Raw genomic sequence first — 26,233 nt, 5'->3', positions numbered from 1 at the left:
AGTCACCTCAAGATCAAGGTGGAGAGTTCTTGGAGGGAGAGAGCCGAGGGTCTATCGGAAACAACCTCTCTACTCCAGGGTAGGGGTAAGGTCTGCGTACAAACTACCCTCCCCATACCCTACTAGTGGGATTATACTGGGTTGTTATTGTTGTTGTTGTTGCTGCTTCACTTTTCAATTTTAATTTTATCTTTTATATATAGGAATTAAGTTATATATATCGACAACATAATAAATTTCTTTTATAATGTTCTCTGAAACAACATGAACACAAAAGCATTCATGCACCAACTTTCTTTTAGTGTAATTTGACATATTATATTACGTTATTTACAATTTATTTTAGATATTCACCAATAAGTGTTACTTAATAGAATGAACTACAATCACCATTTAAATTGATCAAACGGAGTAAATATTTTTTACACTGTCAATACTCAAAACTTAAGTTATTACGTTATGTACGTTTATTTTATTTTTTTTTTGTTTGTGATGATAGCGGAATCAAAATTTTCACTTTGAGTTCTGGACCTCAATATTCGATAATCCACCGCTTTATTTTTTGTGCTATTTTTCCTAAATTATTTTTTGAAATTCGCTTTTTTATCTTAAATGATTTATTTGTTATTTAAAAAGCAAATTTTGTTGTTAGTGTAAATATTTTATAAAATAAATTTAAGGGCCTCCGAATATGGTTTCGCCTTAGGCCCCGAGATCTGTTGAGCCGCCCCTGCTCACAACATTGAGAACCGAGTCAATAAGAAACGCTCCCTCGGTGTAGTATTCTCGGGCCGGAAAATCTGACCATAAGACCCGGATCTGACACTAGAGTGGATGATGATGATCAACCATCGTACCTCTGCTGCCAATAACTCCGATATTCGATCCATCGGTATCGCTGGAGATAACTTCCCTAATTTCCATTCAGAACAAAAAATTTAAGGTTTTATCGAAAAACTAGGGTTTTTCTGCCACAATCAGACTCAAATCCCTCAATTTTCACAATAGATATGTGAAAAATCCGTCAATTTAGTTGATTATGGCTCTGATACCATGATAATTATCATTAGAACCAGTGAAGAGAACAAACAGTGATAAAGGAGTACAATCCAGTGAGAGAAAGAAGACGGGAAAAGAGAAGAATGGTTTTCAATATATTCAATTTGTCAATTACAGACCTATCTACTGTTATTTATAGTTGTGGCTAACTAATTACAATCAATCTCCTAACTACTCAATATCTGATAAGTTAATAACTAATATTTATTATAATTGTTGCCAGCTATCAAGTAGTAGTAGTAGTAGTAGTAGTAATAATGATAGTGGTAGTCACGTGTCCTTCAATATATTGCACACTATAACATTTAAGGCCTCCAGCCATCTGTCAAAAGTGTTGCCTAGGATGTCAAAAAGTGTAGCATTTGATCAAAGGCAACACTTTACGACTTTAGGCTACACTTTTAGGGGGAGGCCTAAAGAACCGTAACTTTTGACCTATGGCCACGCTTGTTACGTGTCGCCTTAGAAGCCACGCTTCAACAGTGTGGCCGATGCGGTAAAAAAAACCACACTTTATATTTCCTCTTATAGCCATGCTTTTACGACGTAAAGCTACAAATTTGAAGTGTGGTTTTTGGTTCCTTATAGACCACGCTTTTAAAGTGTGGCTTCTAAAGCCGCAGTTATCAAGCATAGCGCCAAATTGCGAGTCCCTATGGCCACATTTTCTAAGCATGGCAATTTTGTGTACGCTATGAAATAATTTGTAAAATATTTATATTTGCCATAATTGTGTGGTTAAGAAATTATACTTCCCTGCAATAAATTTTGTATTCACATTTGTTTCAAGCATATACATTATGATCTCAAACATTAAATTAGATAATAAGTAACAAAATAAAAATAAGTCAAATGCATATACTTAAAATAAATTTCAACAAACAAATATAATTTGTGTGCCCATACTAATAAAGCATTGCTTCAAGTTCACTAGCAACACACGCTACAAAACCGAATTTATTAAAATATATAGTATGAATAATAATAAACATCACAATTATTCAAACAGTCTCCACAATTCACTTCTATAGGTCAAATTGATTTGTTGCCACCATTTTCAATTGCATCACTCACATTTTCCTACACATTCAAAATAACCACCAAATTCAGAAGCAATTTAAAAATATTTTGAAATCACAAAATCAACCTAAATAACGCCCTACTTGTCAAACTTTTAAGTATAATTTGATCGAATGCAAATCTCAATAAACTTATACATCGCAAAGACGATTAGAGCTTTGACACCCAAAATCAAACAAAAAGGATAACTTATTTTTCAACTCAAGAATACGAATCAAGGATAAAACTGAAAACTTTGATAGCCAGAAATTAAACAAAAAATTACTTATTTAAGCCCAATAATCTGAAATTGAAAAAATTTTAAAATTTTGAGTACAAAATAAAGACTAAACAAAAATAACCAGTAATTATATAATATAAAATTTATTTATATCCGCACCATCAATAAGAAGCTAGACAAACTGAAGCTTTAACTATAAGAACAAAGACTATACAAAGATACCAAAAATCAAATAAAAAAGATTACTTTTTTTCAGCCCAAGAATTTGAAATTAGTAAAAAACTAAGAACTTTGATACCCAGAAATTAAACAAAACAAAATTACTTCTTTTCAGCCCAAGAATCTGAAATTAGAAAAAGTTAAAACTTTAAGTATAAAACAAAGACTGTACCAAGATACTCATATATTATACATAATAAAAGATTATTTTTTCATCATAAATTAAAAAAAAACGAAAAACTTTTAAGTAAAAGAAATACTAACCAATAGAGAAAGGGATGGAGATTTGCTAGGGGTGAGATTAATCTGGAAGAAGCAGCAATGAATAGCAAGCTGCGACGAAAAAAGCAACAATGAAGTTAGGGTGCAGCAACGGAGGAGAAAAAAGAATTAGGAAAGTTTTTCGCATGCAGTAGTATTCTAGGGGCTGATGTTTTCTTTGCCTTTTGAGTATTGGGGAAAATATTTTCATTACGTGAAATATTTGGGGGGCAATTTTGAGAAAATGTTTTATTACATTTTTTAATGTTATGCTTATAAAGAGTTACATTTAGTATGCCAATATAACAATTCTTCAAAAATGTTGCATTATAACTAATAAGCATTGCTAGATAATTTGTAAGTTGGCAACACTTAAGAAGTGTTGTCTTTATATTTTTAGAACAAACTTCATAAGTATGGCCTTAAAAAAACATGGCCAAAGACTCTAATCAGAGACCACGCTTATAAAGATATCTATAGATACCTTTGGCAATACTTTTCGAGGGTTGTCTATAATTAGTGTGGTTATAGGCAAAAAAAATGTTGGTCAATTGACCTCTGCTAAATTTAGTCTTTTTTCCATTCTTCATGTGCACTTAGAAATGTCTCATAATATGAAACAATTAAGATCGTTTATTTTCTCAATATCTAAATATATAACAACAATAACAATCCAGCGTATTCTCACAAGTGTGGTCTGGGGAAGGTAGAATATACGTAACCTTACCCCTACCTTGGAATGGCAAAGAGACTATTTCCGATAGACCCTCGGCTAAAGAAGGTGAAAGAAGCCCTGATAGCAAGTAATAGCAAGACAATATAATTAGAAAATTAAATCAAAGATAGCAACAAAGAATATGAAAGAAGTACCGATAACAAGTAATAGCAAGACAATATATTTAGAAAACTGAATCCAAGGTAGCAAACGCTAATATGAACAAATTACTGCTAGCAAACTACGGAAGTACCGATGGCAAGTAATAACAGAACAAGAAATACGATAATAGCAAACTAAGGATAAAAAGGTACCGTACTAACACTAATACTATCGAACTGGAGAAGACAAAAGGGAAACACACGACTACATACTAACCTTCAACCCTAATATTCAACCTCCACACCCTTCTATCTAGGGTCATGTCCTCGGTTAGCTCAAGATGTTCCATGTCCCGCCTGATTACCTCTCCCCAAGACTTCTTTGGCCTACCTCTACCCCTCCTCTTACCCCCCAAGGCCAACCTCTCACGCCTCCTGACTGGGGCATTTGTACTTCTCCTCTTAACATGCCCGAACCATCTCAGCCTCATTTCACGCATCTTTTCCTCCACAGGGGCCACTCTCACCTTGTCCCGAATAACTTTTCCAGCCTACTGTACCCACACATCCATATCAAACATCCTCATTTTCAGCTACTTTCATCTGTTAGACATGGGAGTTCTTGAATAGCCAATACTCTGCCATATACAACATAGTCGGTCTAACCACAACATTGTAAAACATACCCTTAAGTCTCAACGGTACATTCTTATCGCACAAGACACCGGAAGCGAGCCTCCATTTCATCCACCCTGCTCCGATACGGTGTGTGACATCCTCATCTATCTCCCCATCCTTCTGCGTTATAGACCCCAGATACTTGAAATTCTCTCTCCTAGGAATGACTTGCGTATCAAGCCTGACATTCCCATCCACCTCCTGGGTAACACCGCTGAACTTGCATTGCAAATATTCTGTCTTGGTCCTGCTCAACTTGAAACCCTTAGACTCCAGAGTATGTCTCCAGACCTCCGGCCTCTCGTTAACACCATCTCGCGTCTCATCAATTAGGACTATGTCATGCGCAGATAACAAGCACCAAGACACCTCCCCTAGAATGTGTCGCGTCAATGAATCCAAAAATGGAATTCCGTTACGGGACTTGAACCCGGGTCGCTCGGATGAGAGCTCTCAATATCTACATATATAAAATTTAATTATTGGAAGTTAATATAATATAAAATTTAAATAAAAATACTAATTAATATTAATACATCAACTAAATATAAAACAAATAAAGTATATGATCGCTCGTAGTGGTGCTGGCTAACGATGATCGTTGTGGGTGTTGACTGACGGTTGTCGTGATTGTGAGAACTGTTTTTTCCTTTGAATTTGTCAAAAGTGAGCGCTTTTGGTATTTGTCAACTATTTAACAAGCTCTGGTTGTTAGATCTTATAGAAGTTGTGACAATATTTTTTAATGAGAGCTCAGTTTTAGAGGTGTAGTTTTTGCTATTTTTAGTCTATTTTTAGTGTCTAGTGTAGTTTCAACTATTTTTGTTTATATCTAGTGTTTGATGTAGGTTTTGATGGGATGTTTATGGTGCTTTTAGTAATCATTCTTTTCGTAAATTCAATTAAATCTAACAAGCAAAATTTGTTATTTTTTTTATGAAGACAAAAGTATTTAAAGGACCAAGACCGCTCAAAAATGCATTTTACAATGATGGATATCCCATAATATTCCATGAGATCAGTTATCCTACTTTTTATATGGGATAACTAATCCCATAATTTTAGTGTAGAAATTATCCCGGAATTAGCTAATTTTCACATTAAACATGCGATAAAGTTAATCACAAACTTTATCCATGATTATTGTTTTTATCCCATGTACCAAACAACCCCTTAAAGTGCTATTTAAACTCACCTCTACAAAGTGACCATTTTTATCATTTAGGGATCGTTTTGTTGGGAAAGAAGTTATTCCAGGATTAATAATTCCGAGATTAATTATCTCGGGATTGTTATCCCATACTCCTATAGGGATAAAAAAAAGTACAATCTCGAGACCTGAATTAGTTATATCGTAATTTTATCACAACCAAACTTGAGATAAACTCATCTCAAATTTAATTGCGGGATTATTATTCTCTATCCATCGTTTGGAAAATAAGTTATACTATGATTAATTATTCTGAGATTAGTTATCTCGGGATTAGTTATTCCATTCTCCCACGGGGATAAAAAATACTACAATCCCGGAATTAGTTATATCAATATTTTATCTCAACCAAACATGGGATAAACTCATCTTAAATTTAATCCCAAAATTAATTATTTCCTTCTACCTCGTACCGAACTAGGCCTTGGTCTCTTATTTTACCCCTAATCCGAGAACCCATGGAGCTTGGTCCGGTCCGAAATCGGGCCGTAATGTCGAATTTGGTATCCAAAACCTCACAAAACCCTCGTCTTCAACTTGCAGCCTTACCTATAGCTTTCCTCTTCACAGTGCTCAGCCTTGGAGCTACAGGCAACTGTTAATATCAGCAAGTGAAACAATACTCTAAGAAAAATGGTGAGCAAGAGGCAGAAATTAGCTCGAAAGCGATACAAGGAAGAACATCCAGACTTATTCCCTAAGCCAGAACCAACTCCACCCAAAGACCCAAACAAGAAAAAGAAGAAGAAGAGCAACTTCAAGAAGAGAAAAGGAGAATCCAAAGATGCTAAAGATCCTAATAGGAAACGTTTATTACATACAAAGCACCCTTTTAGAGTCGCTGGAATGAAGCCTGGCGAAAACTGTTTTATTTGTAAAGAACACGACCACATTGCCAAGGATTGCCCTAGGAAAGCAGAATGGGAAAAGAATAAGGTATGCTTTTTTCCTTGGGCTAAATTTTTAGTTTCTTTATTTTTCTGTAAATCTGTGTTACAGTTTCTTTGAGCTTAATATTCCATAATTTGCTCCTAAGTGCATTTTTACTTACCAAAAAAGAAAATATACACTCCATATCATTTGCAAGATGTTATTCATTCTTTACAACTCCGTGCCCAATCCCAATCTCCACAGCCACTGATTCCACCAACTTTTATGCCCAATGAGACATTAACAAATGACTTAGGAAATGATTTTCTTAGGTAAAACGTTTTAACCGAGTACATTTTCTGCCAAAAACATTCAAGTCATACCAGAGATGGCCAAATTGGGTAGAATCTATTTAGTCTTTTAATTGTATGTTCACTGCACAATGTTATACTCGATGATGTTTTGCTACATTAGAAGCATATTGTTGCCCTCCTACTGATTGATGCAACTTTGTTTGGTATGCGCTTATGAAGATATGTTTGCTTTGTCGTCGACGCGGTCACAGCCTGAAGAATTGCCCCAACAAAGATGATGAAAAGGTGGATAAAAAGTTATGTTACAATTGTGGGGAAACAAGTCATTCGTTGGCTAACTGCCCCTATCCGCTTCAAGATGGTATTTTGCCTTTGAACTTATCAAATATCTCTTTTCTTCATTCTATGGACAATGTATGTTCTGTTTTTTTTTTTGGGATGCATAGCATTTTTTCAGGTTTCCAGCTTTTTCTTGCCCTTCTCATTTTATTTCATTAGTGGCCCTTTATTTCCATGTACTCTATGTAATATGTATTAACTTAGTAATGCAAAGTAGCCCGGACACCACGGTTATAAAAAAAAACTTAGTAATGCAAAGTATGGAAGTGTTTAAGCCTCAATTAGCTTAACGCTTAAGTACTAAATAAGACGCTTAACCACTGGCGGGGTCATGGATAGTTGGTGAACTGTTATATTGCTGTCTTGACCAATGGTACTCCATGTATCCGTACTTGCAAAGTCAGGAGTTGCCACAAATTGGATTAATGCGGAGTTATAAAATAATTTTCATCCAGAATATCTCTGGCGGAGACAGAAAAACAAAATGTATACAAGCAATGAATATAAGAGCTACACAAAAATGGATTCACAAAATTCTTGTTATATGTCTGCTATTTCAAATTGAGTTGCCCTTGTGTTACAAAGGTCCATCAAAATCGACTAACAATAATATCACTTCTTTTAGAAAGTTTCTTCTTGTTTCTCTTTGATGCAAATATTAGTAATATCATGTTGTTTTCTTAATTATGCAGGGGGAACAAAGTTTGCCAATTGCTTTATTTGTAAAGAACAAGGTCACTTGAGTAAGAATTGCCCTAAAAGTACTCATGGTATATACCCAAAGGTACATATATTTGATTTGCTTCAGACACCATTTTCAATCACTTCACAGCTACCTTCTGATGCTGGTTCAATACGCTTCCTGTTTATTTCTAGCCTAAATTAAGCTCATTTCTGAGAAGGAAACTTAAAAACATTAAATCTTACTGGCGGTTAGAAGTTCAAGTTTTTGATGTCTTTTTTGCAGGGTGGTTGTTGCAAAATTTGTGGTGGTGTTACACATTTGGCAAAAGATTGTCCTAATAAAACTGGCAAAGCTTCTGATGGGGCCTTTGGTAGAGTTAAAGCTTGTACGTATTTTCGTGTATCTTTCCATTGATTTTTTCTCCGAGACATCTAGTTTCCCTTGCATTTGAAAAAAAAAGAGATTATTACTACCTGCAACTTTTGTTTGCTAAGTATCTTTTTATACGCTTTGACTTCTTAACTTATATGCTGTCATTGTACATATTCACACTCTATAGCTTCTTTGTTATTCAGCTTGTCTCATGTCCTAACTCCTATATCCATAATCATTTTGGCCTCAACTGTTGTAGATTTAGCAATGGTGCATATGAACTCTATGAACTGAACCACTCACTCTCTTCAACTTTTCTTTATTTGTACATGGCCTAGTCTTACTTGCTTAGTCTTGATGGTATAATGACAGTGACAAGTTTATCAAAATTTTTTTTGCTTTCAGTGTTTCTGTGGAACAGTTTTGGCCATGGCACAGCCAAGCCAACTTCATTTGTAGCAGAAGATAACTAATCAAGCTACAGTTTGTCTGTTTTTCATGTTTGTTCCAAATAATTGAATGCCTAATACTCCCTCCGTCCCAATTTTTGTGAAGGTGTTCGAGTGAATACGGAATTTAAGAAAGAAAGAAAGACTTTTGAAACATGTAGTCTAAATCAAACCATAAAAAAATGTGTGGCTTGAAATCATCTCATTAAGGGTAAAAAGGAAAATTTAAAGTTGAATTGTTACTAAATATAGAAAGGTGTCATTCTTTTCGCGACTCACTTAAATTGAAAGAGTTTCATATAAATTGGGACAGAGGGAGCCCGTTTGGACATAAAATTTGATGGAAGAATTTTCCAAAAAATTTTATTTTTTTTTCGAAATCAGCGTTTGTTCATAAAATTTCCAATTTTCACTTCAAGATGCATGTTGAAAATTTTCGAAAATTTGAAAAACTGCAAAAAGCTGTTTTTCAAAATTTTCACTCAAATCACTCACAAAACTTAAAAACAACCCAAACTGAAATTTATGTCCAAACACAACTCTAAATTTCAAATACCATTCACTTGAAAAAAAATTTCACCATTTTTTTGAATTATACAATTCTTATGTCCAAACGCCTACTAAGCTAGCGTTTGGCTGTAGATTCCCAAATTTATTCTGAAAAATCTGATTTGGGTGAAATTTGGTTTGAAGATGAAAATGTGTTTGGACATCTGTTTTGGGTGAAATTTGGTTTGGAAAAACATGAACAATGACTTATACCCACAAGTTCTAAAAACTATCCCAAATACCCAACAATACCATTATCAATAACATTCATTATATTATCGCAAACCATAGTCCTGTACATAAGTAAATTTGATACAAAATTATCATTTTTATAATGAACTACATGATACACTATCAGATGACCAAGAAGACGAAGCAACATCGTTACAAAATAATAAATGGTGGGCTCTTTTATAAAATACAAAAGTTTGGGGCAATTTTTAAAAATATAATAGTGATATTTTGGCCCAAAATCAGCTATTAAGCTGGTTTTGGGATTTGGAATTTGAGATTTGGCCAAAATGTAAGCAAAATCTATAGCCAAACATGTGTTTGCCAAATAAAACCCAAGTTTATTTTGGCAAAATCTATGGCCAAACGGGTCCTAAATCAAACCATAGAAATTTGTGCGGCTTGATATCATCTCATTAAGGGTAAAAAGGAAAATTTAAAGTTGAATTGTTACTAAATATAGAAAGGTGTCATTCTTTTCGCGACTCACTTAAATTGAAAGAGTTTCATATAAATTGGGACAGAGGGAGTAAGTCATTTCGCAGTCAATCTAGTTCTGTTTTAATATAAAGACCATACATTCTCTTGTCCTCTTTCGTGCACTCCAACAATTCCATGTCCATTTATTTTGTGTCAAATGTGGCAACGAAGCAGTGCATTTCATTGGCTTGTGTGGTGATGTTTTAGAAGAGATGTGTCATGACATAAGTGGCTGACATGCGAATAACTTTGGTGAATGTTTGTTTGCTCCTTAATTGATTCCAAAACATGCTGTGATATATTGTTTTTTCTTTTTGCTATATGCCATTAGATTAGCGGCAGCAGATGCTGCTTGTTAGTGTTGGTTCGGTTTTAATTCTTACACTTTTGCACTTTTTTTTTGCGACTTTTCCTTGTTTCTGGCAGTTCAATTTGAGGATCGGCCAAGGGGACAAGTTACCAAACTCAGCAGTGGGGATGATCTGGAAGATGACTTCATGGCAGAGGAAGTTCACGAAGACGGTGATGCTAAATTAAAGAAGAAAAAAGAACCTAAAGTTGTCAACTTTGCAGGATGAGTGAATCTCCGGAAGAAGTGGTGATTCTGGAAACTGAAGTGCAATCTGTTTTAAATTTACATTTGCAGTATTCTTTTCTCCTCTAGTTAATGAGGATCTTGGACATAAAATACGTCAGAAAATGAAACACTTAATGACAAAATTTTTGAGAGTTGCTGCTGGGAGCAGCTAATGCCTAACGGAGTCCTTTGAGTTTTGATGAAAAGGCGTAGGACATTTTTAGTGATCATTGTACTCCCCATCAGTTCTTAGGAGAATCGCATTCTTCCCAGTTTTACGTTTATCCACCTGTTTCTTTTTCACAAACAGATATTATGCTCATCTGCACTGCGTAGTATATGTTATGAGAATCATTTTTTATGTCAAGAATTTCTGGTTGATAGCAGCATAACAGATAGTAGAGTTCATGCTTATCATTTTAACTTTCTAGATTTCCATCAGGAGGTACATTTCTTTAGGTCAATAAGGCATTGTTGAAGTGGCAAGATTGAGATGTCCTTGTATTGTATTTTACTTATTCCCTTATGTAGGTAACTTATAATTCTCTAATAATAATGCCAGACTTGAAATTATTTCATTTGAGTCGTAATCTTCTCTGCTTGTATATGCATTCTTTCCACAACAAAATCAACAAATCCAGTGAATTTTCACAAGTGCTGCCTTATGAAGGTAGATAGGCTGTTTTCGAAGCCTTATGAAGGTAGATAGGCTGTTTTCGAATATGCATTCTTTCCACAAAATGATTATATCTTGTCTTGGTTATCAAATTGAAAAAAATTTATCCTGATAATGAATTATGGTCGTTTTTAATGTTCAACTTCCATTTGGAAAAGAAAAAAAAAAGATGAAAGAGCAAATTGTCCTAATGTAATAGGAATAACGAGTGTCGTGCAAACAGCAACAGGCATGACCAAAGAGTGGTCGTGGACAAGGTGACTAAATTAATAAGCCTCAGAAAAGCTCAGATAACTCTCTACCCCTAATGTTTTGTTGTCCCTCAAAATATGCCGAATTTCTCTCATGTTTTATAAACCAGCTCGTGTTTCCTCTCTTACGGATTCAAGGATCTCTATCCCCATTTCATTCAACTCTATTCTCTACCACTTTCTCCTTTATCCCCCCATCCCTTTTCTTTTTTTCCTATCCATTTTGCAGAGATCCTTACCTATCTCATTCCAGGACACCATGGTATAGTATCTTCCTTCTTTTCCCTTGTTTTGTGTTTCATTTCCTTTTCTCAGATCATTTTATGCTATTCATCATTTTCTGTATTATTCTAGTTCTAGTTTCATTATAACAAATTTGGAGATTTTCAACTGAATTTGCATCCGACTGATCGTTGGAGCTGGTCCATAAGAAATTTCTCATCATATGGAAAACAAGGACTGAAACAGAAAAAAAAATAATTGGTGCTTTGATGGAAGGGGCTGCCTTTTCTTTGTCCTGGAAACGTCATCTTGGTTGGCAGTTTTCAGGATGTCAAGTCAATGTAGGCGAATTAAGGATTTAAATTTAATGGGTTCAGCTTTTAAGATATTTAACATAGCAGTTCAAATCTAATATTTGTTGAAATTTTAGTAGGTTTTTACATATAAAATTCATACTCCGTGTCGAAAGTTATGGGTTCAGTTAGCCAAAAGTCTACGTTCACCCTTGTGTATTCATGCATGTGTGTGTACGGTGAACCTAATGCTGCATCTACTGGGGAAAAGGTGGATCTGCTCATGTTGGTTTGTTGCATGCATCTGTCTATAGTCATGTTTAAAAATTCATTGTCTGCTGAAACTGATTTTCTTTAGGATTTATCAGTTAATTAATATTCTGATGATAAGGACCCGCGTGGTTGTTTACTGTAATGACATTTCATTATCTGTGTTTTCATTTTGTTTTTTCTCTTGTTCCTGACTTGACAAATATATGGGCAGGCGAATGCAGTGTCTGGAATGGCAGTGCAAGATGAATGTAAGCTAAAATTCTTGGAATTAAAAACAAAGAGAAACTACAGGTTCATTATTTTCAAGATTGATGGCCAGGAAGTGGTGGTGGAGAAGCTTGGCAGCCCTGAAGAAAGCTATGAAGATTTTGCTAACTCTCTGCCTGCCGATGAATGTCGCTATGCTGTCTTTGATTTAGACTTCATAACTAATGAAAATTGCCAGAAAAGCAAGATTTTCTTCATTGCTTGGTATCCTTTTCCTCCTTTTTTTTAACCATGTTGTCTTCATTCCTCAAGCAATCTCAACTTTGGTAATTCCTAATTGAATCTAAGTTATATATATTGACAAATTATAGAATTATTACATTGTCATTGCAATTTACCAGCTAATACCTATAATATATATTATTACTACTTTATATCTCACATTATCATTTTACTATGAAGACTTACCTCTTGTAATCGGTAAACATTACCTGAGGGTTACACACTGTCAATGCATAACACTTAACCTTCTTAGTTTACTTGCTGCTAAGGCTCGGGTGTTAGATATGATAACTATAGATAGCATCGAATAGGTAGAGAATAGATTTAGCTAACAGCATGGGGGATAAGTCAATTTTATATAACTTCTACAGGTGCATCAGCATACGAGTAGTTAAGTATTTGTGACAGATAGTTTGGAGTTTCATCGGTACCTTGGTTCATGAGTTGTTGGTTGTCCAAAAAAAAAGGGCAGTCTGGTGCACAAGGCATCCCGTATTCACGCAGGGTCCGAGGAAGGGCCGTACCCCAAGGGTATGATGTAGACAACTTATCCTAATACAAGCATCAGTGGCCACTTCCACGTCTCGAACCCGTGATCTATAGGTCACACAGAGACAATTTTACCGTTGCTCCAAGGCTCCTCTTCTTGTTGGTTGTTCCAAAAGCACTTACTAAATGATTCACCGGGTTCTTATGGGCTCCTGATGATTTTCACAATAATTTAGTTCAATTTGCAGCAATAACAAGCTTTGGCGTCGTTCTAATAACTTTGTCATGAATTTTAGGTCACCAGAAACATCAAGGGTGAGGATGAAGATGGTCTACGCGAGCTCAAAGGATAGGTTCAAGAGAGAACTGGACGGTATTCAAGTTGAGTTGCAAGCAACAGATCCTAGTGAAATGAGCTTTGACATTGTAAAAGCACGAGCCTATTGAGTCTCATGACCTTAACATCTCCAGCCTTAATACAGTTACATAACCAGCATCTTTGCTTGTGTTCATATTATACACTGATCTGTGTATCTGTTGATGTAATATTATGCGCCTTACTCTGTAGTCTGAATGCTGCAACAACATAACAGCATTCCGTTTCAGTTCCATCTTCCTTTGCCTTAACATCTCCGAGTCTTAAAATAGACAAAAATCATATTGTTGCTCTTAAATAAAACATCTGATTGTGCTCTTTTTGCGTGTCAACTTTAGTGATAACTTCTTAATGGATAACTTGTTTAAGATATGCAGACAACATTTACTAAAATAATTTATAGACTGAAATGCATCTGAATGTACTAAAACACGTTTTAGTTTGGCTAATTCCATTGCATTTTCTTTTTACCAACACCATTTACCAGCTGTGATAAAAGTTTTACAGAGCGTATGCAACTGTATTTTACACTAACCTTCTTGAAAAACCTTGACGAGTTTTAATGTTCTATACACTAACGGTTTCACAGTTAGGTCTAATTGCAAGTAACTCTATTTAGTAGAAAATTCTTATACTATATAACTTAAATACTAACAAGATACCATTGTGTTCCCAATGAACGTCGCCACTGAACTGCAAATTATATTAATATATAAAAAGGAAAAGGTTGTAGCTGAATTGTTTTCTCCTACACATATTTTCCCAATACCAAGATTTATCGTTCGTGCTCCTTCATTGTGTTAGATGATTAACACAACAAACTCTGTCAACACAATATACCTCACTTGTACGTGTAAGCAATGAGTTAAAAAACCTATACTATTCATTGTTGTTTGCTTTCTTTCTTCCAGTATTGTTGTTCCCACGATTCAACTTGTTTTATTGAATTGTCTTTTCCATCAAGAATAGAGTGAAGGCCTGCAGGACCAAAGGGAGGTGGCATGGTGCAAGGTATTGCGTCCGAGGGGCCTTCAACGAGAGATTCTAACATGAACTTCTTTGTCACTCCTTCAGCTGGGCATGCCATTGCTTCTGAACAAAGCTCAACTGCTTTTCGTGGTACAACAGGCTTGTATTTCAAGAGCTTCGCGTACTCGCTCAATAGATGGAACATGTAGTCATACACATAATCCATTTTGAGTTGTTCTTGAATGAAATCGCTTGCTGCCTTACCAATGGCCTGTGCCTATTTTATTCACCAAAGTCATCGTTAAACATGATAAAACATGGTCGCAGGAAAATTAACACTGATTCAGCTTGATATTCTATTAAGAGCATAAATATGAGAATTTGCGGTAGAAATAAATGTTTGTGTCATTAGTAGGTGGTGTCAACACGCTGCTTGCACATTTGATTGCTCAGCTAGAATGCTTGTATCCTCCTATGAAAATTGTTTAATAAACGCTAAATTTGAAAGGCTTGATGTATTCCTGACATCTAAAAGTATGGTCATTTCCTTTCTAACTGAACCTGAGAAAACTTAAGCTACAAGTATTTTCCTCGTTCTTCTAGCATAATTGGGTGTTGATAAAACAGAACACTAAACTGGTCTGATGCATCAATCGGTTCTAGTGACTAATTTAGAGAAGAACACTAAAAAGATGGTGAAGACATGATTTTGTAACATCGAAATTTTCAGGTGAATTGGCAGTCAAACTTGAAAATAGAGCTGGGTTCAGATGATAGATTACCTCTTGTTGATGAGTGTTTCCCCAGTCGACAGCATGCTTGATAGAACGGCATTTGTCATTGTCTTTTACGGGCCAGTAATGTTTCAGCGGCATCAAACCTCTGGTGTAGAAATCGTAGTAGTGGGGTTCTACAAGTAACGTAACAGAATCACATGCCAGAATGTATTTTTCACTCACAGACCATGCAGATCCTTCTATATAAATCTTGTATCTGACATATTGCACGGTGAAGAAAAGAGAAAAATAAGACAACATTTAGGACGATATAAATAACAAACACGGACATGTTCACCGAAAACAAAGCCATACCAGTAAGAAAAGCAAATTTGTTTTCGTACCTGTGGATGCACTGACTAGCTAAGTCTGATTGCTTGTAACCTTGCCTCTGTTCTTGAATCCAGTCCTACATATATTTCCATATTCATCACTAAAATTTCTTTTGCATTCTACCTTTCATACATATTTCCAGATTCATCACTGTAATTAGCGTCATAAAAGCGGGGAATCTGATAGGCCCAGATCCCGGAACTGCAGTGACGATGACAAACATGTTCCACATACATTCATCGCGCCAATTATATTAATATGGAGAAGTACCTAAAAGATACTTTTATTGTTGAAGATTTGCTTCAGTTACTGTTGCAATTTTTAGCACAATAAGTTGCTTAGTTTTAGGACGAATTTCAATTTGAAATTTCTATTAGATTGTTTAAGTTAGTTAAGATAATTTAGGTTTTTTGAATTTTAAATTATGTGGCTTTTTTGTTCCTAATTGGTTATTTAAAGCCTTGTTATGCTTAATAAAATCATTGAGAGACATTTTCAATCAACACTTTTAATCTTTTTGCTGCCCCGTCTTTTAAAAACCAAACATTTATAAGCCTGCAGTCGTAACACTTCAATTCCCTATCTTTTGGAGGGAGGTGGGGAGGGGGGAAGAAGAGAGTTTCCTTTTACCCTCTTTCTTTTTGGTAGTGGTAGAATATAGGGTAACGGTCTTGAAAAGCTGTATTTCTTGACAAAAAAATATGATCGCAATTTTGCACAACTTGATACCTGAGCGTATAGTCGTGCATTCCAGTCCTGCTTTTCTGAAACATTGCACTTGAGCAGATCCATCCTGGTTTCAGCAACAACAGGATTGCCCTTCCAATAGGCATATTGTTCCCTGTCGGTCCATTTCACCTTCTCATTGCCTTCTCTTAAATTTTTCGACAAAGTTTCCCAAGGCTTTAAATTAATCTCTGGCCTACACAATGTTTTTGAAAAAAAAAAAAAAAAAAGAAGGTTCACTAAAACTGTTAAGATTATCATATCAATATGGATGCAAAAAAGTAAGAGTTTGTACCATCCCCAGAATGACCAATCTGGAAAAACAATATCCAAACTGGCATTGTTCCCACAGTATCGGAACAGAGGTGGAGGAGCAGGGGCATTAGGGCGTCGGTAGAATTCAGTTTTTATGACTGGCCAGTCAACACAGTCGAACATCAGGTCCAAATCAGGAACTTTACCCGGGTACCTACGTAACATTTGTAAAATACCCCACAATGTGAATTGGTCTCTGCTTTGAAATGACTTCTGATATGTCTCAACATATGCTCTTCCTTTCACTATCACCAACCGAAAATTTGCCGTCCTTCTGGCTTGCATTACCATTTCTTCGGTGATTCCTGTTTCTCTCCAAGGCCATAGGTCATCATAGATCCAGCGGAAGTAATCAGGACACGCAGGCGGAGGAGTTGATGAAGTGGCTTGGTTTTGATCCGTGGATTTTGACGGGTAGTAAGAAGCAGGGCAAGTCCTTGTGAGATTCCCAAGTTTACAATTTAGTTGGACTTCCAGTTTCTTTTGGGGCGGCTCTGAGACTGCTGGCGTTGCATCAGTGTGATTGTGAAATGTTACGAGTTCAAGTTTCTTTTGGGGCTCTTTTGAGTTAGCTGTGGTTGTATCAGTGGGATTGTTGCGTGTTATGGGGGTTAATATTGACTTTCGTGGAGAATATCCTGCAGTGGTCTGTAAATTTGGAAGAGCAAAACCAATTAGCCCAATAATTTGGATAATTGGAAGATTACAAAAACGAAATGATTTAGTTTGAACAACAAAAGGCGATTAATCAAGTCCAACAACGGTTTTTCCATTCAAGAAGAGGACGAATAGGTTCATACTGCAGACAACAACAAGATATGAATACTGAACGGCATTGATAGACGGTGTCTTCGACATACATACATGATCATTGGTGCTTTATACAACAAAGGGTGTACCTATAATCACAAGGGTGAAGCAGGGGCGGCTCAACAAAGTTGGTGGCCTAAAGCCAAATTGTATTAAGAGGCCTATTTCACAAAATTCATATAACAGTGAGACACAAAAGATCTCCTGTTCTAATCAATGGGTCAATTAAACATTAGAAAGTAGCTAAATCAAAAAAACAGAGCTTGAAATTGGAAAGCGAAATCTCAAAGTCATGTGAAAGAAGAAGGAAAAATTAGAACAGAAGAGGAAAATAAATATACTACTAACAAGATGGAGATTTATTGCTCTTTACTCACTCATCTGTGCATTCTTAACCAAATATTAAAATTTGGACTCTTAAGAGTAATCACATAAGATATATACTAATACATAATAGGGATCTTTACACAAATAGCCGGTCATATTAACTATTTACTTTTTCTAGTCATATACATAGATTATATATTGATTATACACAATTATGCATATGTTATACCTTCATCGGCTATTTTTGATTTAAGTGGTTGGGTGGATGACTATTTGGGTTAATTTTTCTACATAATAATATAGTATAATATTTTTGGGGCCCTCTAAAATTTGGGGCCCAAGGCAATGGCTTGAGCAGCCTTACCCTCCAGCCGGCCCTGGGGTGAAGGAACAAGATGATCAAGATTAGGTGAAGTTGCTTCACATTGGCACATAATCCCCAGTTTTTGTCACTATAGCAGTAAATCTGATTCAATCCTGTTCTGATCTAGCATGGATTACAAGAAATGCTATGACTTGAGACAAGAAGTTAAAATTACTTTAAAAACTAAATATTACTCTACTATCCATCCCAGTCTTGCATATTTTATGCAAGATTTTGTGCTGGGATGATCTTTCCTAATCCCTCCAACCAAACTACTACTAAATGCAACCAGCAAAGCGAACAAAAACAAGGGAGCTTTTGCCGTGCAAAGATAACCACAACCACATCCCCCCTAAGGAGAAAAAAGAACAACGAATACAGAAAACCATATAATTTAACAAAGATGTAAGAATTGAGGACCCCAAAAGAAAATGACCATCATTCATACTCTTATGTGTTACTAGTATTTATACCAGCGTTGCGCGGAGAATATTTTGTAGTATCTTGACATTTGGCTTAATCTTATTAATAACACTTTTTTTGTCCTAAAATTGCTAAGTGGCTTTTTATTATGCTGTCACTTGGTTTAATATGATATCCTTTTATTATATATAGATAATATAATATATAATATATAGATACCTCCTTTAATATAACATAGATAATATAGATTTCTTACTTCGTCCAAAAAATATATTTTTTATTATTTTGTATAAAATGTATCAATATTTTGATGTTTTTTCTCTACATTATATGTAATAAGCAATTAGACTTTTCTTCTATTTTATTTTCAATATAAAGTTTTGATTTTTACATTTTTTACTTCATCCAAAATATATGTTCTTTTATTATTTTGTATAAAATGTATCAATATTTTTAGAATGTTTTTCTATATTATATGGAATAAGCAATTAAAATTTTCTTCGATTTTATTTTCGATATAAAGTTTTGATTTTTATATTTTTTACTATGTTGCTTGTAATTATTTCAAATTTAAATTAGACTTTTTTTCTTAAATTCAAATTCAAAAAGAGTAACTATTTATTAATGATAAATAATGCATAATTTAATTTTATTAAAATTTAAATTCAAAAAGAAACTAAGGATTACCTAACCTAACTAACTTTGCCCTAAAATTGTGATGTGGCTTTTTATTATGTTGCCACTTGGCTTACTATGGTGTCTTTAATTGCCTCTCATATTATATACAGATAGATTATATGGGATAAGCTATTAGATTTTTCTTCTATTTTATTTTTAATATAAAGATTTTATTTTTATATTTTTTTACTATGTTGCTTGTAATTATTTCAAATTCAAATTAGACTTTTCTTCTATATTTAAATTCAAACTAAAAAGAATAACTAATTAGTAATAATAAGTAATGCATAATTTATTTTTTTATAAAATTTAAATTCAAAAAGAAATTAATTATTACCTAATCTAACTAGCTTTGTCCTAAAATTACCAAGTGAATTTTTATTATGTTGCCACTTGGCATACTATGGCGTCTTTGCCTCTCCTATTATATATATATAGATAGATATAAATAGATTTTCGATATAAAATATATTTTTTAGTATGTTGGTTGTAATTATTTCAAATTCACATTAGACTTTTCTTCTATATTTAAATTTAAATTCAAAAAGAGTAACTAATTATTAATAATAAAAGGCATAATTTTATTTATTTAAAATTTAACTTAAAAAAACTAATTACTATTACCTAACCTAATCAACTTTGTCCTAACATTGTCAAGTGGCTTTTTATTAGGTGCCACTTGACTTACTATGATCTCTTTGCCTCTCCTATTATATATAGTTTGAAGTGAATCGGGTTAAAAGAAATGGGATGGGTCGATTTAATCTGGTGCAACCACATGTCATTCCGTCCAAAATAAGGGTATATTTGTTGCATAGTATAACGGTAGGGTCTGAAATGACCAAATAGTATAACGAATGATATATTTAAACTATTTTTTATAGTACAAGGATATATTTGACCTTTTTCCGTAGATTATATGGAATAAGCAATTAGACTTTTCTTCTATTTTATTTTCAATATAAAGTTTTGATTTATATTTTTTTTACTATGTTGCTTGTAATTATTTCAAATTCAAATTAGACTTTTCTTCTATATTTAAATTCAAACTCAAAAAGAGTAACTAATTATTAATAATAAGTAATACATATTAGTTTTAAAAAAAAATTAAATTCAAAAAGAAACTAATTATTATTTAATCTAACTAACTTTGTCATAAAATTGCCAAGTGACTTTTTATTATGTTTCCACTTGGCATACTATGGCGTCTTTGCCTCTCATATTATATATAGATAGATTTAAATTCAAACTCAAAAAGAGTAACTAATTATTAATAATAAATAATGCACTAGTTTTTTTTAAAATTTAAATTCAAAAAGAAATTAATTATTAATAATAAATAATGCATATTAGTTTTTTTTAAAATTTAAATTCAAAAAGAAACTAATTATTACCTAACCTAATTAGCTTTGTCCTAAAATTGCCAAGTGGCTTTTTATTATGTTGCCACTTGGCATACTATGGCGTATTTGCCTCTCCTATTATATATATAGATAGATAGATTTGATACTAACTTAATTTCCATTCGTCTTTGGCCTTTTTTTTTACTAGCTCATTGGTCTTACTTCACTCGAACAACATCTAGAAGACTTTGTAGTCACACCTTTTTTCAATTGTCTAATTAGAGGATCAAAGCCATCGCAATAGATTCTAACACTATTCTGATGTTCTTACCACTCCTCGTATAGCCAAGGATCTTGAAACCTTTACAGAAAAAAAAAAGTGGGAGGAAAATATTTTGGACTAGGATTTTCCTTTTGTTATTCTGCCAATCATTTCCCGATTTTGCAGTTGTTTTGGAGCAACTAATGTTGTATACTGTCGAAATAGATTTCGACCTTCGTACGTCTGATCGTGTTCAAAAGATAATCGATCGAAGTGAGACCTCGAGATGGGTTCCGAAAATGGTACAAACAAGCTTCGAATCCGAGGGACCGATCAATGTCGAGTTCGATATCATTATCAAGCTCGGATTCAAATCGAACTATGATGCAAAGTAAAGCTATCAAGCTTATGATCCAGAGATCGACCAACATCGACCCCGAATCAATTCGAGAGCTCGAGTCAGAATCGAGCTCAAGCCAAAATCGAGAGATCGAGTCAGAATCGAGCTCAAGCCAAAATCGAGAGCTCGAGTCAAGATCAAGCTCACAGACAAAGCCGTTGCAATCCCACTAGAGGAGAGAATCTTGACGGGAATTGTGGAAAAACTGATTTATCGTGGGTCTCCCACTGAGTATTTTTAATTATGTTTAAAGCAAGATCCCTCTACTATAAAGGGCATGGTTATCATTTCTGTAAAGGCAAGTTTTTCATGCTTACATTGTAATCAAAACACTATATTCTCCCATAGTAAAGAGTTGTTCTTTCAAGCTTTTTAAATTGATTCCACTTGTTTAGTCCTAAAATTCATCTTCTTTACAACCTTATCTATTTTGCATTCTTTGCAATCCATACTTATATTTCTATTTATCCTTACAATTTGTATTAAGTTGCGCCACATATCCTTAGAACTACGTAGAAATTCAACTCTATCCGTTTTTCGGATAAACAAATGTATTCATTGACTTGGAAAAAAATTCAAATAATACCATTAAACTTGTACTACATTATTTTATCCAATATTAAAGAAATTAAAATATATCCAGAATTACATATCAATAACGTTTTCAGCTCAAATGTACAGTTTCTAAGAAAGGAAGTTAAAATGAAATATACTAAAAATATAAAGTGAATAAGCAAATCTTGGATTCCTCCTCTAAAATATGGAAATTTTAATTAATGACTTTCTTATAATTTTAAAGCCAATACAACAGACACTATCAGAAGTAAATGAGATAACAAGTAGTAATAATATGAAATTTTTTATCAATAGAAATACTCTAATACATAAATTAATGTATAGTTATTCCATTGCACATTGTAAAATTAATACTCCCTCCGTTTCAGTTTATGTGAACCTATTTCCTTTTTGGTCCGGTCAAAAAAGAATGACCCATTTCTAAATTTGGAAACAATTTAGCTTAAACTTTCAATTCTACCCTTAATGAGAAACTTTTATAACCACACAACTACTCTAGACCCCTTTTTGACTTGTTTAAGATCACAAATTCAAAATGTCTTCATTTTTTCTTAAGCTCTGTGCCCAGTCAAACAGGTTCACATAAATTGATAAATTGGAACGCAAGGAATAGTAGGTTATAAGCCTTGTCAACTTTTCTTATTAGGAGGAAACGGTTCATAATCCAACCACACCTCTTGAAGCGTGAACGAAGCAAATCAATCTCTGTCTCCAGTTCCAGAGTTGCAACACTGCGTCCTCAGCAAACTTCCACAGTCTTCTACCGTGTTACCCAAATAATATCCGGAAAGAGAGAATTTCGGGTGGGCGAAATTTAAGGAAGAAAACGTGTAGAACCAGTGCAAAAAACGGCCAGCCTATATCTCATATATATAGCCACATTTTTTTAGGTTAAAACCCTTTTTCAAAGCCTGTTAGGTTTTCTTCTTCCACTACGGAAATGTTTTCTTTATTTCCTATTATTTAGGCACGGTAGGGACCACATAATTTACTTAACAAGGCTTTCTATTATGGAATTAATTTCGAAATTTTGAAATTAGTTTCTACCATAATAAATTAAGAATTATTCCACTAAAAATTCGTAATTGCACTCCTTAGTTCAATTTCGAAATTCTTCCATAAAACCTTATTTAACTCCCCATGTTAAGATTCAGATACTAACCAATCAAATTAAATTACTGACAATTTAATTTATTGATTACTTCCTTTAGACTTTCGCTTAACTTATTTCATGTGTCGGATACAAAATCCACCGGCCGGGTTTACACATGAAAACTTATAAGCTTTCATAAAGTAGTATCATCAATCTAAAAAATCGAGACATGGATTCTATCAACTAATTATTACTTCGCCAATGTATATCATTATTGTCCAATTTACCAGGCTTATTGACCCACAAAAGAATCTCGCCTTTTAATAAATCAAAACAATAAATGACACACGCAACTAATAATAATTATATCAAGATTAAGAGTATAAGTACATTGAATGGACTAGAGAAATTATTTTATTAAGTCAGTATAAAATACTTATCTCTAATTGATCCGTTCAATACATACAAAATGTACTAGCACAAGAAGTTGAAATTAAATCATTCCCATAATCAAGATAAATTACATTTAATCTTGTGCTACAACCATTCCGATGGTTTGTCCAATTCCATCATTAGATTGTGAACATAAATTTTATGACTTATAAGAACCGATTATTTAATCTTTCGTGTATAAGTTAAACTCTATACACTAAATCATCTACTATATAAGCAACGGACACACAAACCAATACATGGTCTATTTAAAATAAAACTTTATTGAATTTAATAAATAAATAATTATTTCATAAAGAATACTATAATAATAGGCATGGTTTATAGTATATCCACATGGTTTGCTTGCTTGCTACTACAAACTCCGTGGTCCAATCTCCAAGTTAAATTGGAATTGGACGTGGTATATAGTCAAAATGCACCAACTGGGCTAATTTGTGATATAGGGTTCCTGTACATTGCCATCCCAGTTACTGCAAATTAAAATTCGTCACTTGCAAATCCTAGTAAAAATGTCTTTTTTGTTTCCCACCAGATATTGGTACCTGCGTTGGAAACCAACTAATATGTACGCGCACAAAGGTTTCTGTATGGGAGAAGCATTCTCTGTCATAATTGAGCTCGAAAAAGATATGGTTAGGTTAAGGCTAGGTCCAATTTCTAGATATTCGTCAATGAGATCCCAATTTCAAATAGTAAATAGTTAGTTGAAATTCACCTAACATTACTGATTTTTTTTTCTGAAAAAAGGACGAAAAAGTGAAGGGGAGAAAGAGGAAATTGAAGTAGAACACATGCATTTTGTAGAGCGTCGGCAACAGAACAGGGAATTCCTAACGCCACGTAACCTTGTACAACAGACACCTAAGCGTACTTGTCACAGGAAAATTGTTTCACTGTCTCTGTCTCATACGTATGAATTACTCCATTAAGATTTTTAAATCGCTAAACGACAGCGTAAAAGATGCAAGCTGTAATACTGTCCCGCCGCTTATATTCTTTTTTTTCCCCCGACTGTCCCGCCGCTTATTCGCCAAACAGTTTTTATTGCACCTTCAATAATGTCCCGCAGCTTTTCGGGTCGGACTCGAAATATAAAGGCCAAAAGTATCACATTGGCTATTTGCTGGTGTTAAGTGAACACTCCTATTTGATTACAGTTAAAATATTTTTAAAAATATACAAGATCATAATTAAGAAAAACTAATTGACATTGACACTATTAAGTAAAAATATTATTCAAGCTAATAATTAATGTAATAACTTTGGCAGTATCAAGCAGCTAATACGGTAAAAAACAAAGAAGAGAAGAGAATTGTTTTTTCCCCGTCGGGGTTCGTTAAGGTGATAAATAAGGAACAGTTAAATATAGTTAAAAGAATTTATAGAAAGCTGATCTATGTCAAAAAGTAAGGAGACAATAACTTTCCAAATTAAGAGTAAATAATGAAACTTACAATTTCAAAGGAAGAGTGCAGCAATCGCATGGAGACGAAAACGCCGATGAAGAGTAGAACAGAGATGAAGATTGTTCGTGAAGATCTCAGCGTTGTCTTGGTCGCCATTAATGAACAGCTAGCAGATTATTTCTGTGAAATGTCTACAAAGACCTAACTGTCCTTCTCTCTCTCCGCTCTGCTGCAGTACCCCTTAACACTTGTCAACAAAAAGATGCAAGTTGTTGCATGCACCGCTATACACTTGTCCACCTAAATATGGAAATATATAGCTGCAACAATTTTCTTCAGTATTAACTGTCAAAAACACGAACTTTACCTTTTTCTAAGTTTGAAAGCAATTTACAAGACTTTAGTGTATACCAACCTAAAACGGCATTTGAATTTGGTAATAAGGCTAGGTGAAGTACAAATATAGCACGCGAACCCCACCCCTATTGGCCCAGCTGAAAGAGAGAAGTGGCCGTAGATGGAGAAATGTATTGACTTTTCTTAAATGGTACGGTGATACTTAAAAAAGAAGTTCCTTTTTGTAAAAAATAAAAATTTGGGTTGAATTAAAAGGGAATTTTGAAGGGGAAGAGGATAGAGGCCAGATACCTAAAGCGTGAGCTCATATGAACAAAGTGGAAAGTGGAGATTTTATGGACAATATGGAAGAATAGTGTGAAGTTGAGGTGGAGTGGCAAGATTTTTCTCTTTCTGCACTAATATGCTGCAAATTCAGGTGATCCTTAAAAAGAGAATGTGGAAGTGGAAATAGACCCAAAGAGGAGCTGCGCAAAAAGTTATAACTGTAGGACAATATAAGGAGGATTAGTGTGAAGTGGAAGGTGGGGGTGGCAAGAATATCCTGGTGCCAGCTGCTAATTTCAGGGGAGTCTTGTTCTTTAATTGTCAGTAATCAGTAAGCAGAATGGAGTGTGAAATAGTTGTGTTTGAGGATGAGTATCATTTATGAAGCAATGAGAATGAGGAGAAATTTGTGGAATTGCTTATAGCTGGTACCAGACATCTAGCAAAGGTGGCAAAATGTCGATGGAAAGAATATTTGAAGTCGTTGCTTTTCTTAAATCATTTGAATAAAGCTGTGGGGTCAACTAACATGTGAATTAGTCATGGGGAGAGTGAGTTTGACGCATTCTTCTCTGCATTTTAACCGATAAATTGTAATAATTTGAGTCAAAACAAAAAAATAAAAAATAAAAAAAGGTCCGATATAGTTTGGTTTGATTTGGAAAATAAAATTCAGCATAACTGGTTTGGTTTGATTTTAACTAAAAAAAAAGAAGTCAAACCGAAACTAATATATATATATATATATATAGTAATATAATTTATAAATATTTTTAAAATTTTTTCACAGTTTTATCTTTTAACGTATTATTTCAAGTTTAGACTTAACATTCTTGAATGATAAATAAATTTTAAAGCCATAAATGTAATAACT

The 26,233-nt window shown here is 34.1% G+C and overlaps 3 protein-coding genes and 1 long non-coding RNA gene across 5 annotated transcripts; 2 read left to right on the top strand and 2 right to left on the bottom strand.

The window, feature by feature from the left end:
• Nucleotides 1-1,885: 1,885 nt before the first annotated feature.
• On the bottom strand, nt 1,886-3,059 carry LOC138907082 (uncharacterized). The gene is made up of 2 exons (XR_011414794.1): nt 2,843-3,059; nt 1,886-2,139 (listed from the first exon to the last, which is right to left on the bottom strand). It is a non-coding gene; the product is annotated as an uncharacterized lncRNA (long non-coding RNA).
• Nucleotides 3,060-6,006: 2,947 nt separating this feature from the next.
• Nucleotides 6,007-10,987, top strand: LOC104097027 (uncharacterized protein C683.02c). Its single transcript, XM_018771049.3, has 5 exons — nt 6,007-6,479; nt 6,947-7,088; nt 7,759-7,850; nt 8,034-8,136; nt 10,259-10,987. The coding sequence occupies exons 1-5, from the start codon at nt 6,177-6,179 to the stop codon at nt 10,408-10,410; spliced, it is 792 nt and encodes a 263-aa protein (XP_018626565.2). The 5' UTR covers nt 6,007-6,176; the 3' UTR covers nt 10,411-10,987.
• Nucleotides 10,988-11,415: 428 nt separating this feature from the next.
• Nucleotides 11,416-13,796, top strand: LOC138907081 (actin-depolymerizing factor 7-like). The gene is made up of 3 exons (XM_070197184.1): nt 11,416-11,598; nt 12,336-12,595; nt 13,399-13,796. Exons 1-3 carry the CDS (start codon nt 11,431-11,433, stop codon nt 13,547-13,549), a joined length of 579 nt encoding a protein of 192 aa, XP_070053285.1. The 5' UTR covers nt 11,416-11,430; the 3' UTR covers nt 13,550-13,796.
• A 346-nt stretch (nt 13,797-14,142) lies between these two features.
• LOC104096994 (uncharacterized) lies at nt 14,143-25,804 on the bottom strand. Of its 2 annotated transcripts, XM_009603490.4 has the most exons (7): nt 25,151-25,804; nt 24,784-25,055; nt 16,578-17,245; nt 16,286-16,478; nt 15,568-15,632; nt 15,230-15,440; nt 14,143-14,724 (listed from the first exon to the last, which is right to left on the bottom strand). In XM_009603490.4, exons 2-7 carry the CDS (start codon nt 24,889-24,891, stop codon nt 14,362-14,364), a joined length of 1,608 nt encoding a protein of 535 aa, XP_009601785.1. In that variant the 5' UTR covers nt 24,892-25,055; nt 25,151-25,804; the 3' UTR covers nt 14,143-14,361. The 2 variants fall into 2 exon arrangements, with proteins under 2 accessions (XP_009601785.1, XP_033512297.1); XM_033656406.2 differs by having other exon boundaries at nt 24,784-25,804.
• Between the last annotated feature and the right edge of the window lie 429 nt (nt 25,805-26,233).

This window comes from Nicotiana tomentosiformis, chromosome 3, assembly GCF_000390325.3.
Source record: "Nicotiana tomentosiformis chromosome 3, ASM39032v3, whole genome shotgun sequence".
NCBI classification, from domain to species: domain Eukaryota; kingdom Viridiplantae; phylum Streptophyta; class Magnoliopsida; order Solanales; family Solanaceae; genus Nicotiana; species Nicotiana tomentosiformis.
The sequence above is the reverse complement of the archived record's forward strand: the minus strand, read 5'-3'. Positions and strand labels throughout refer to the sequence as shown.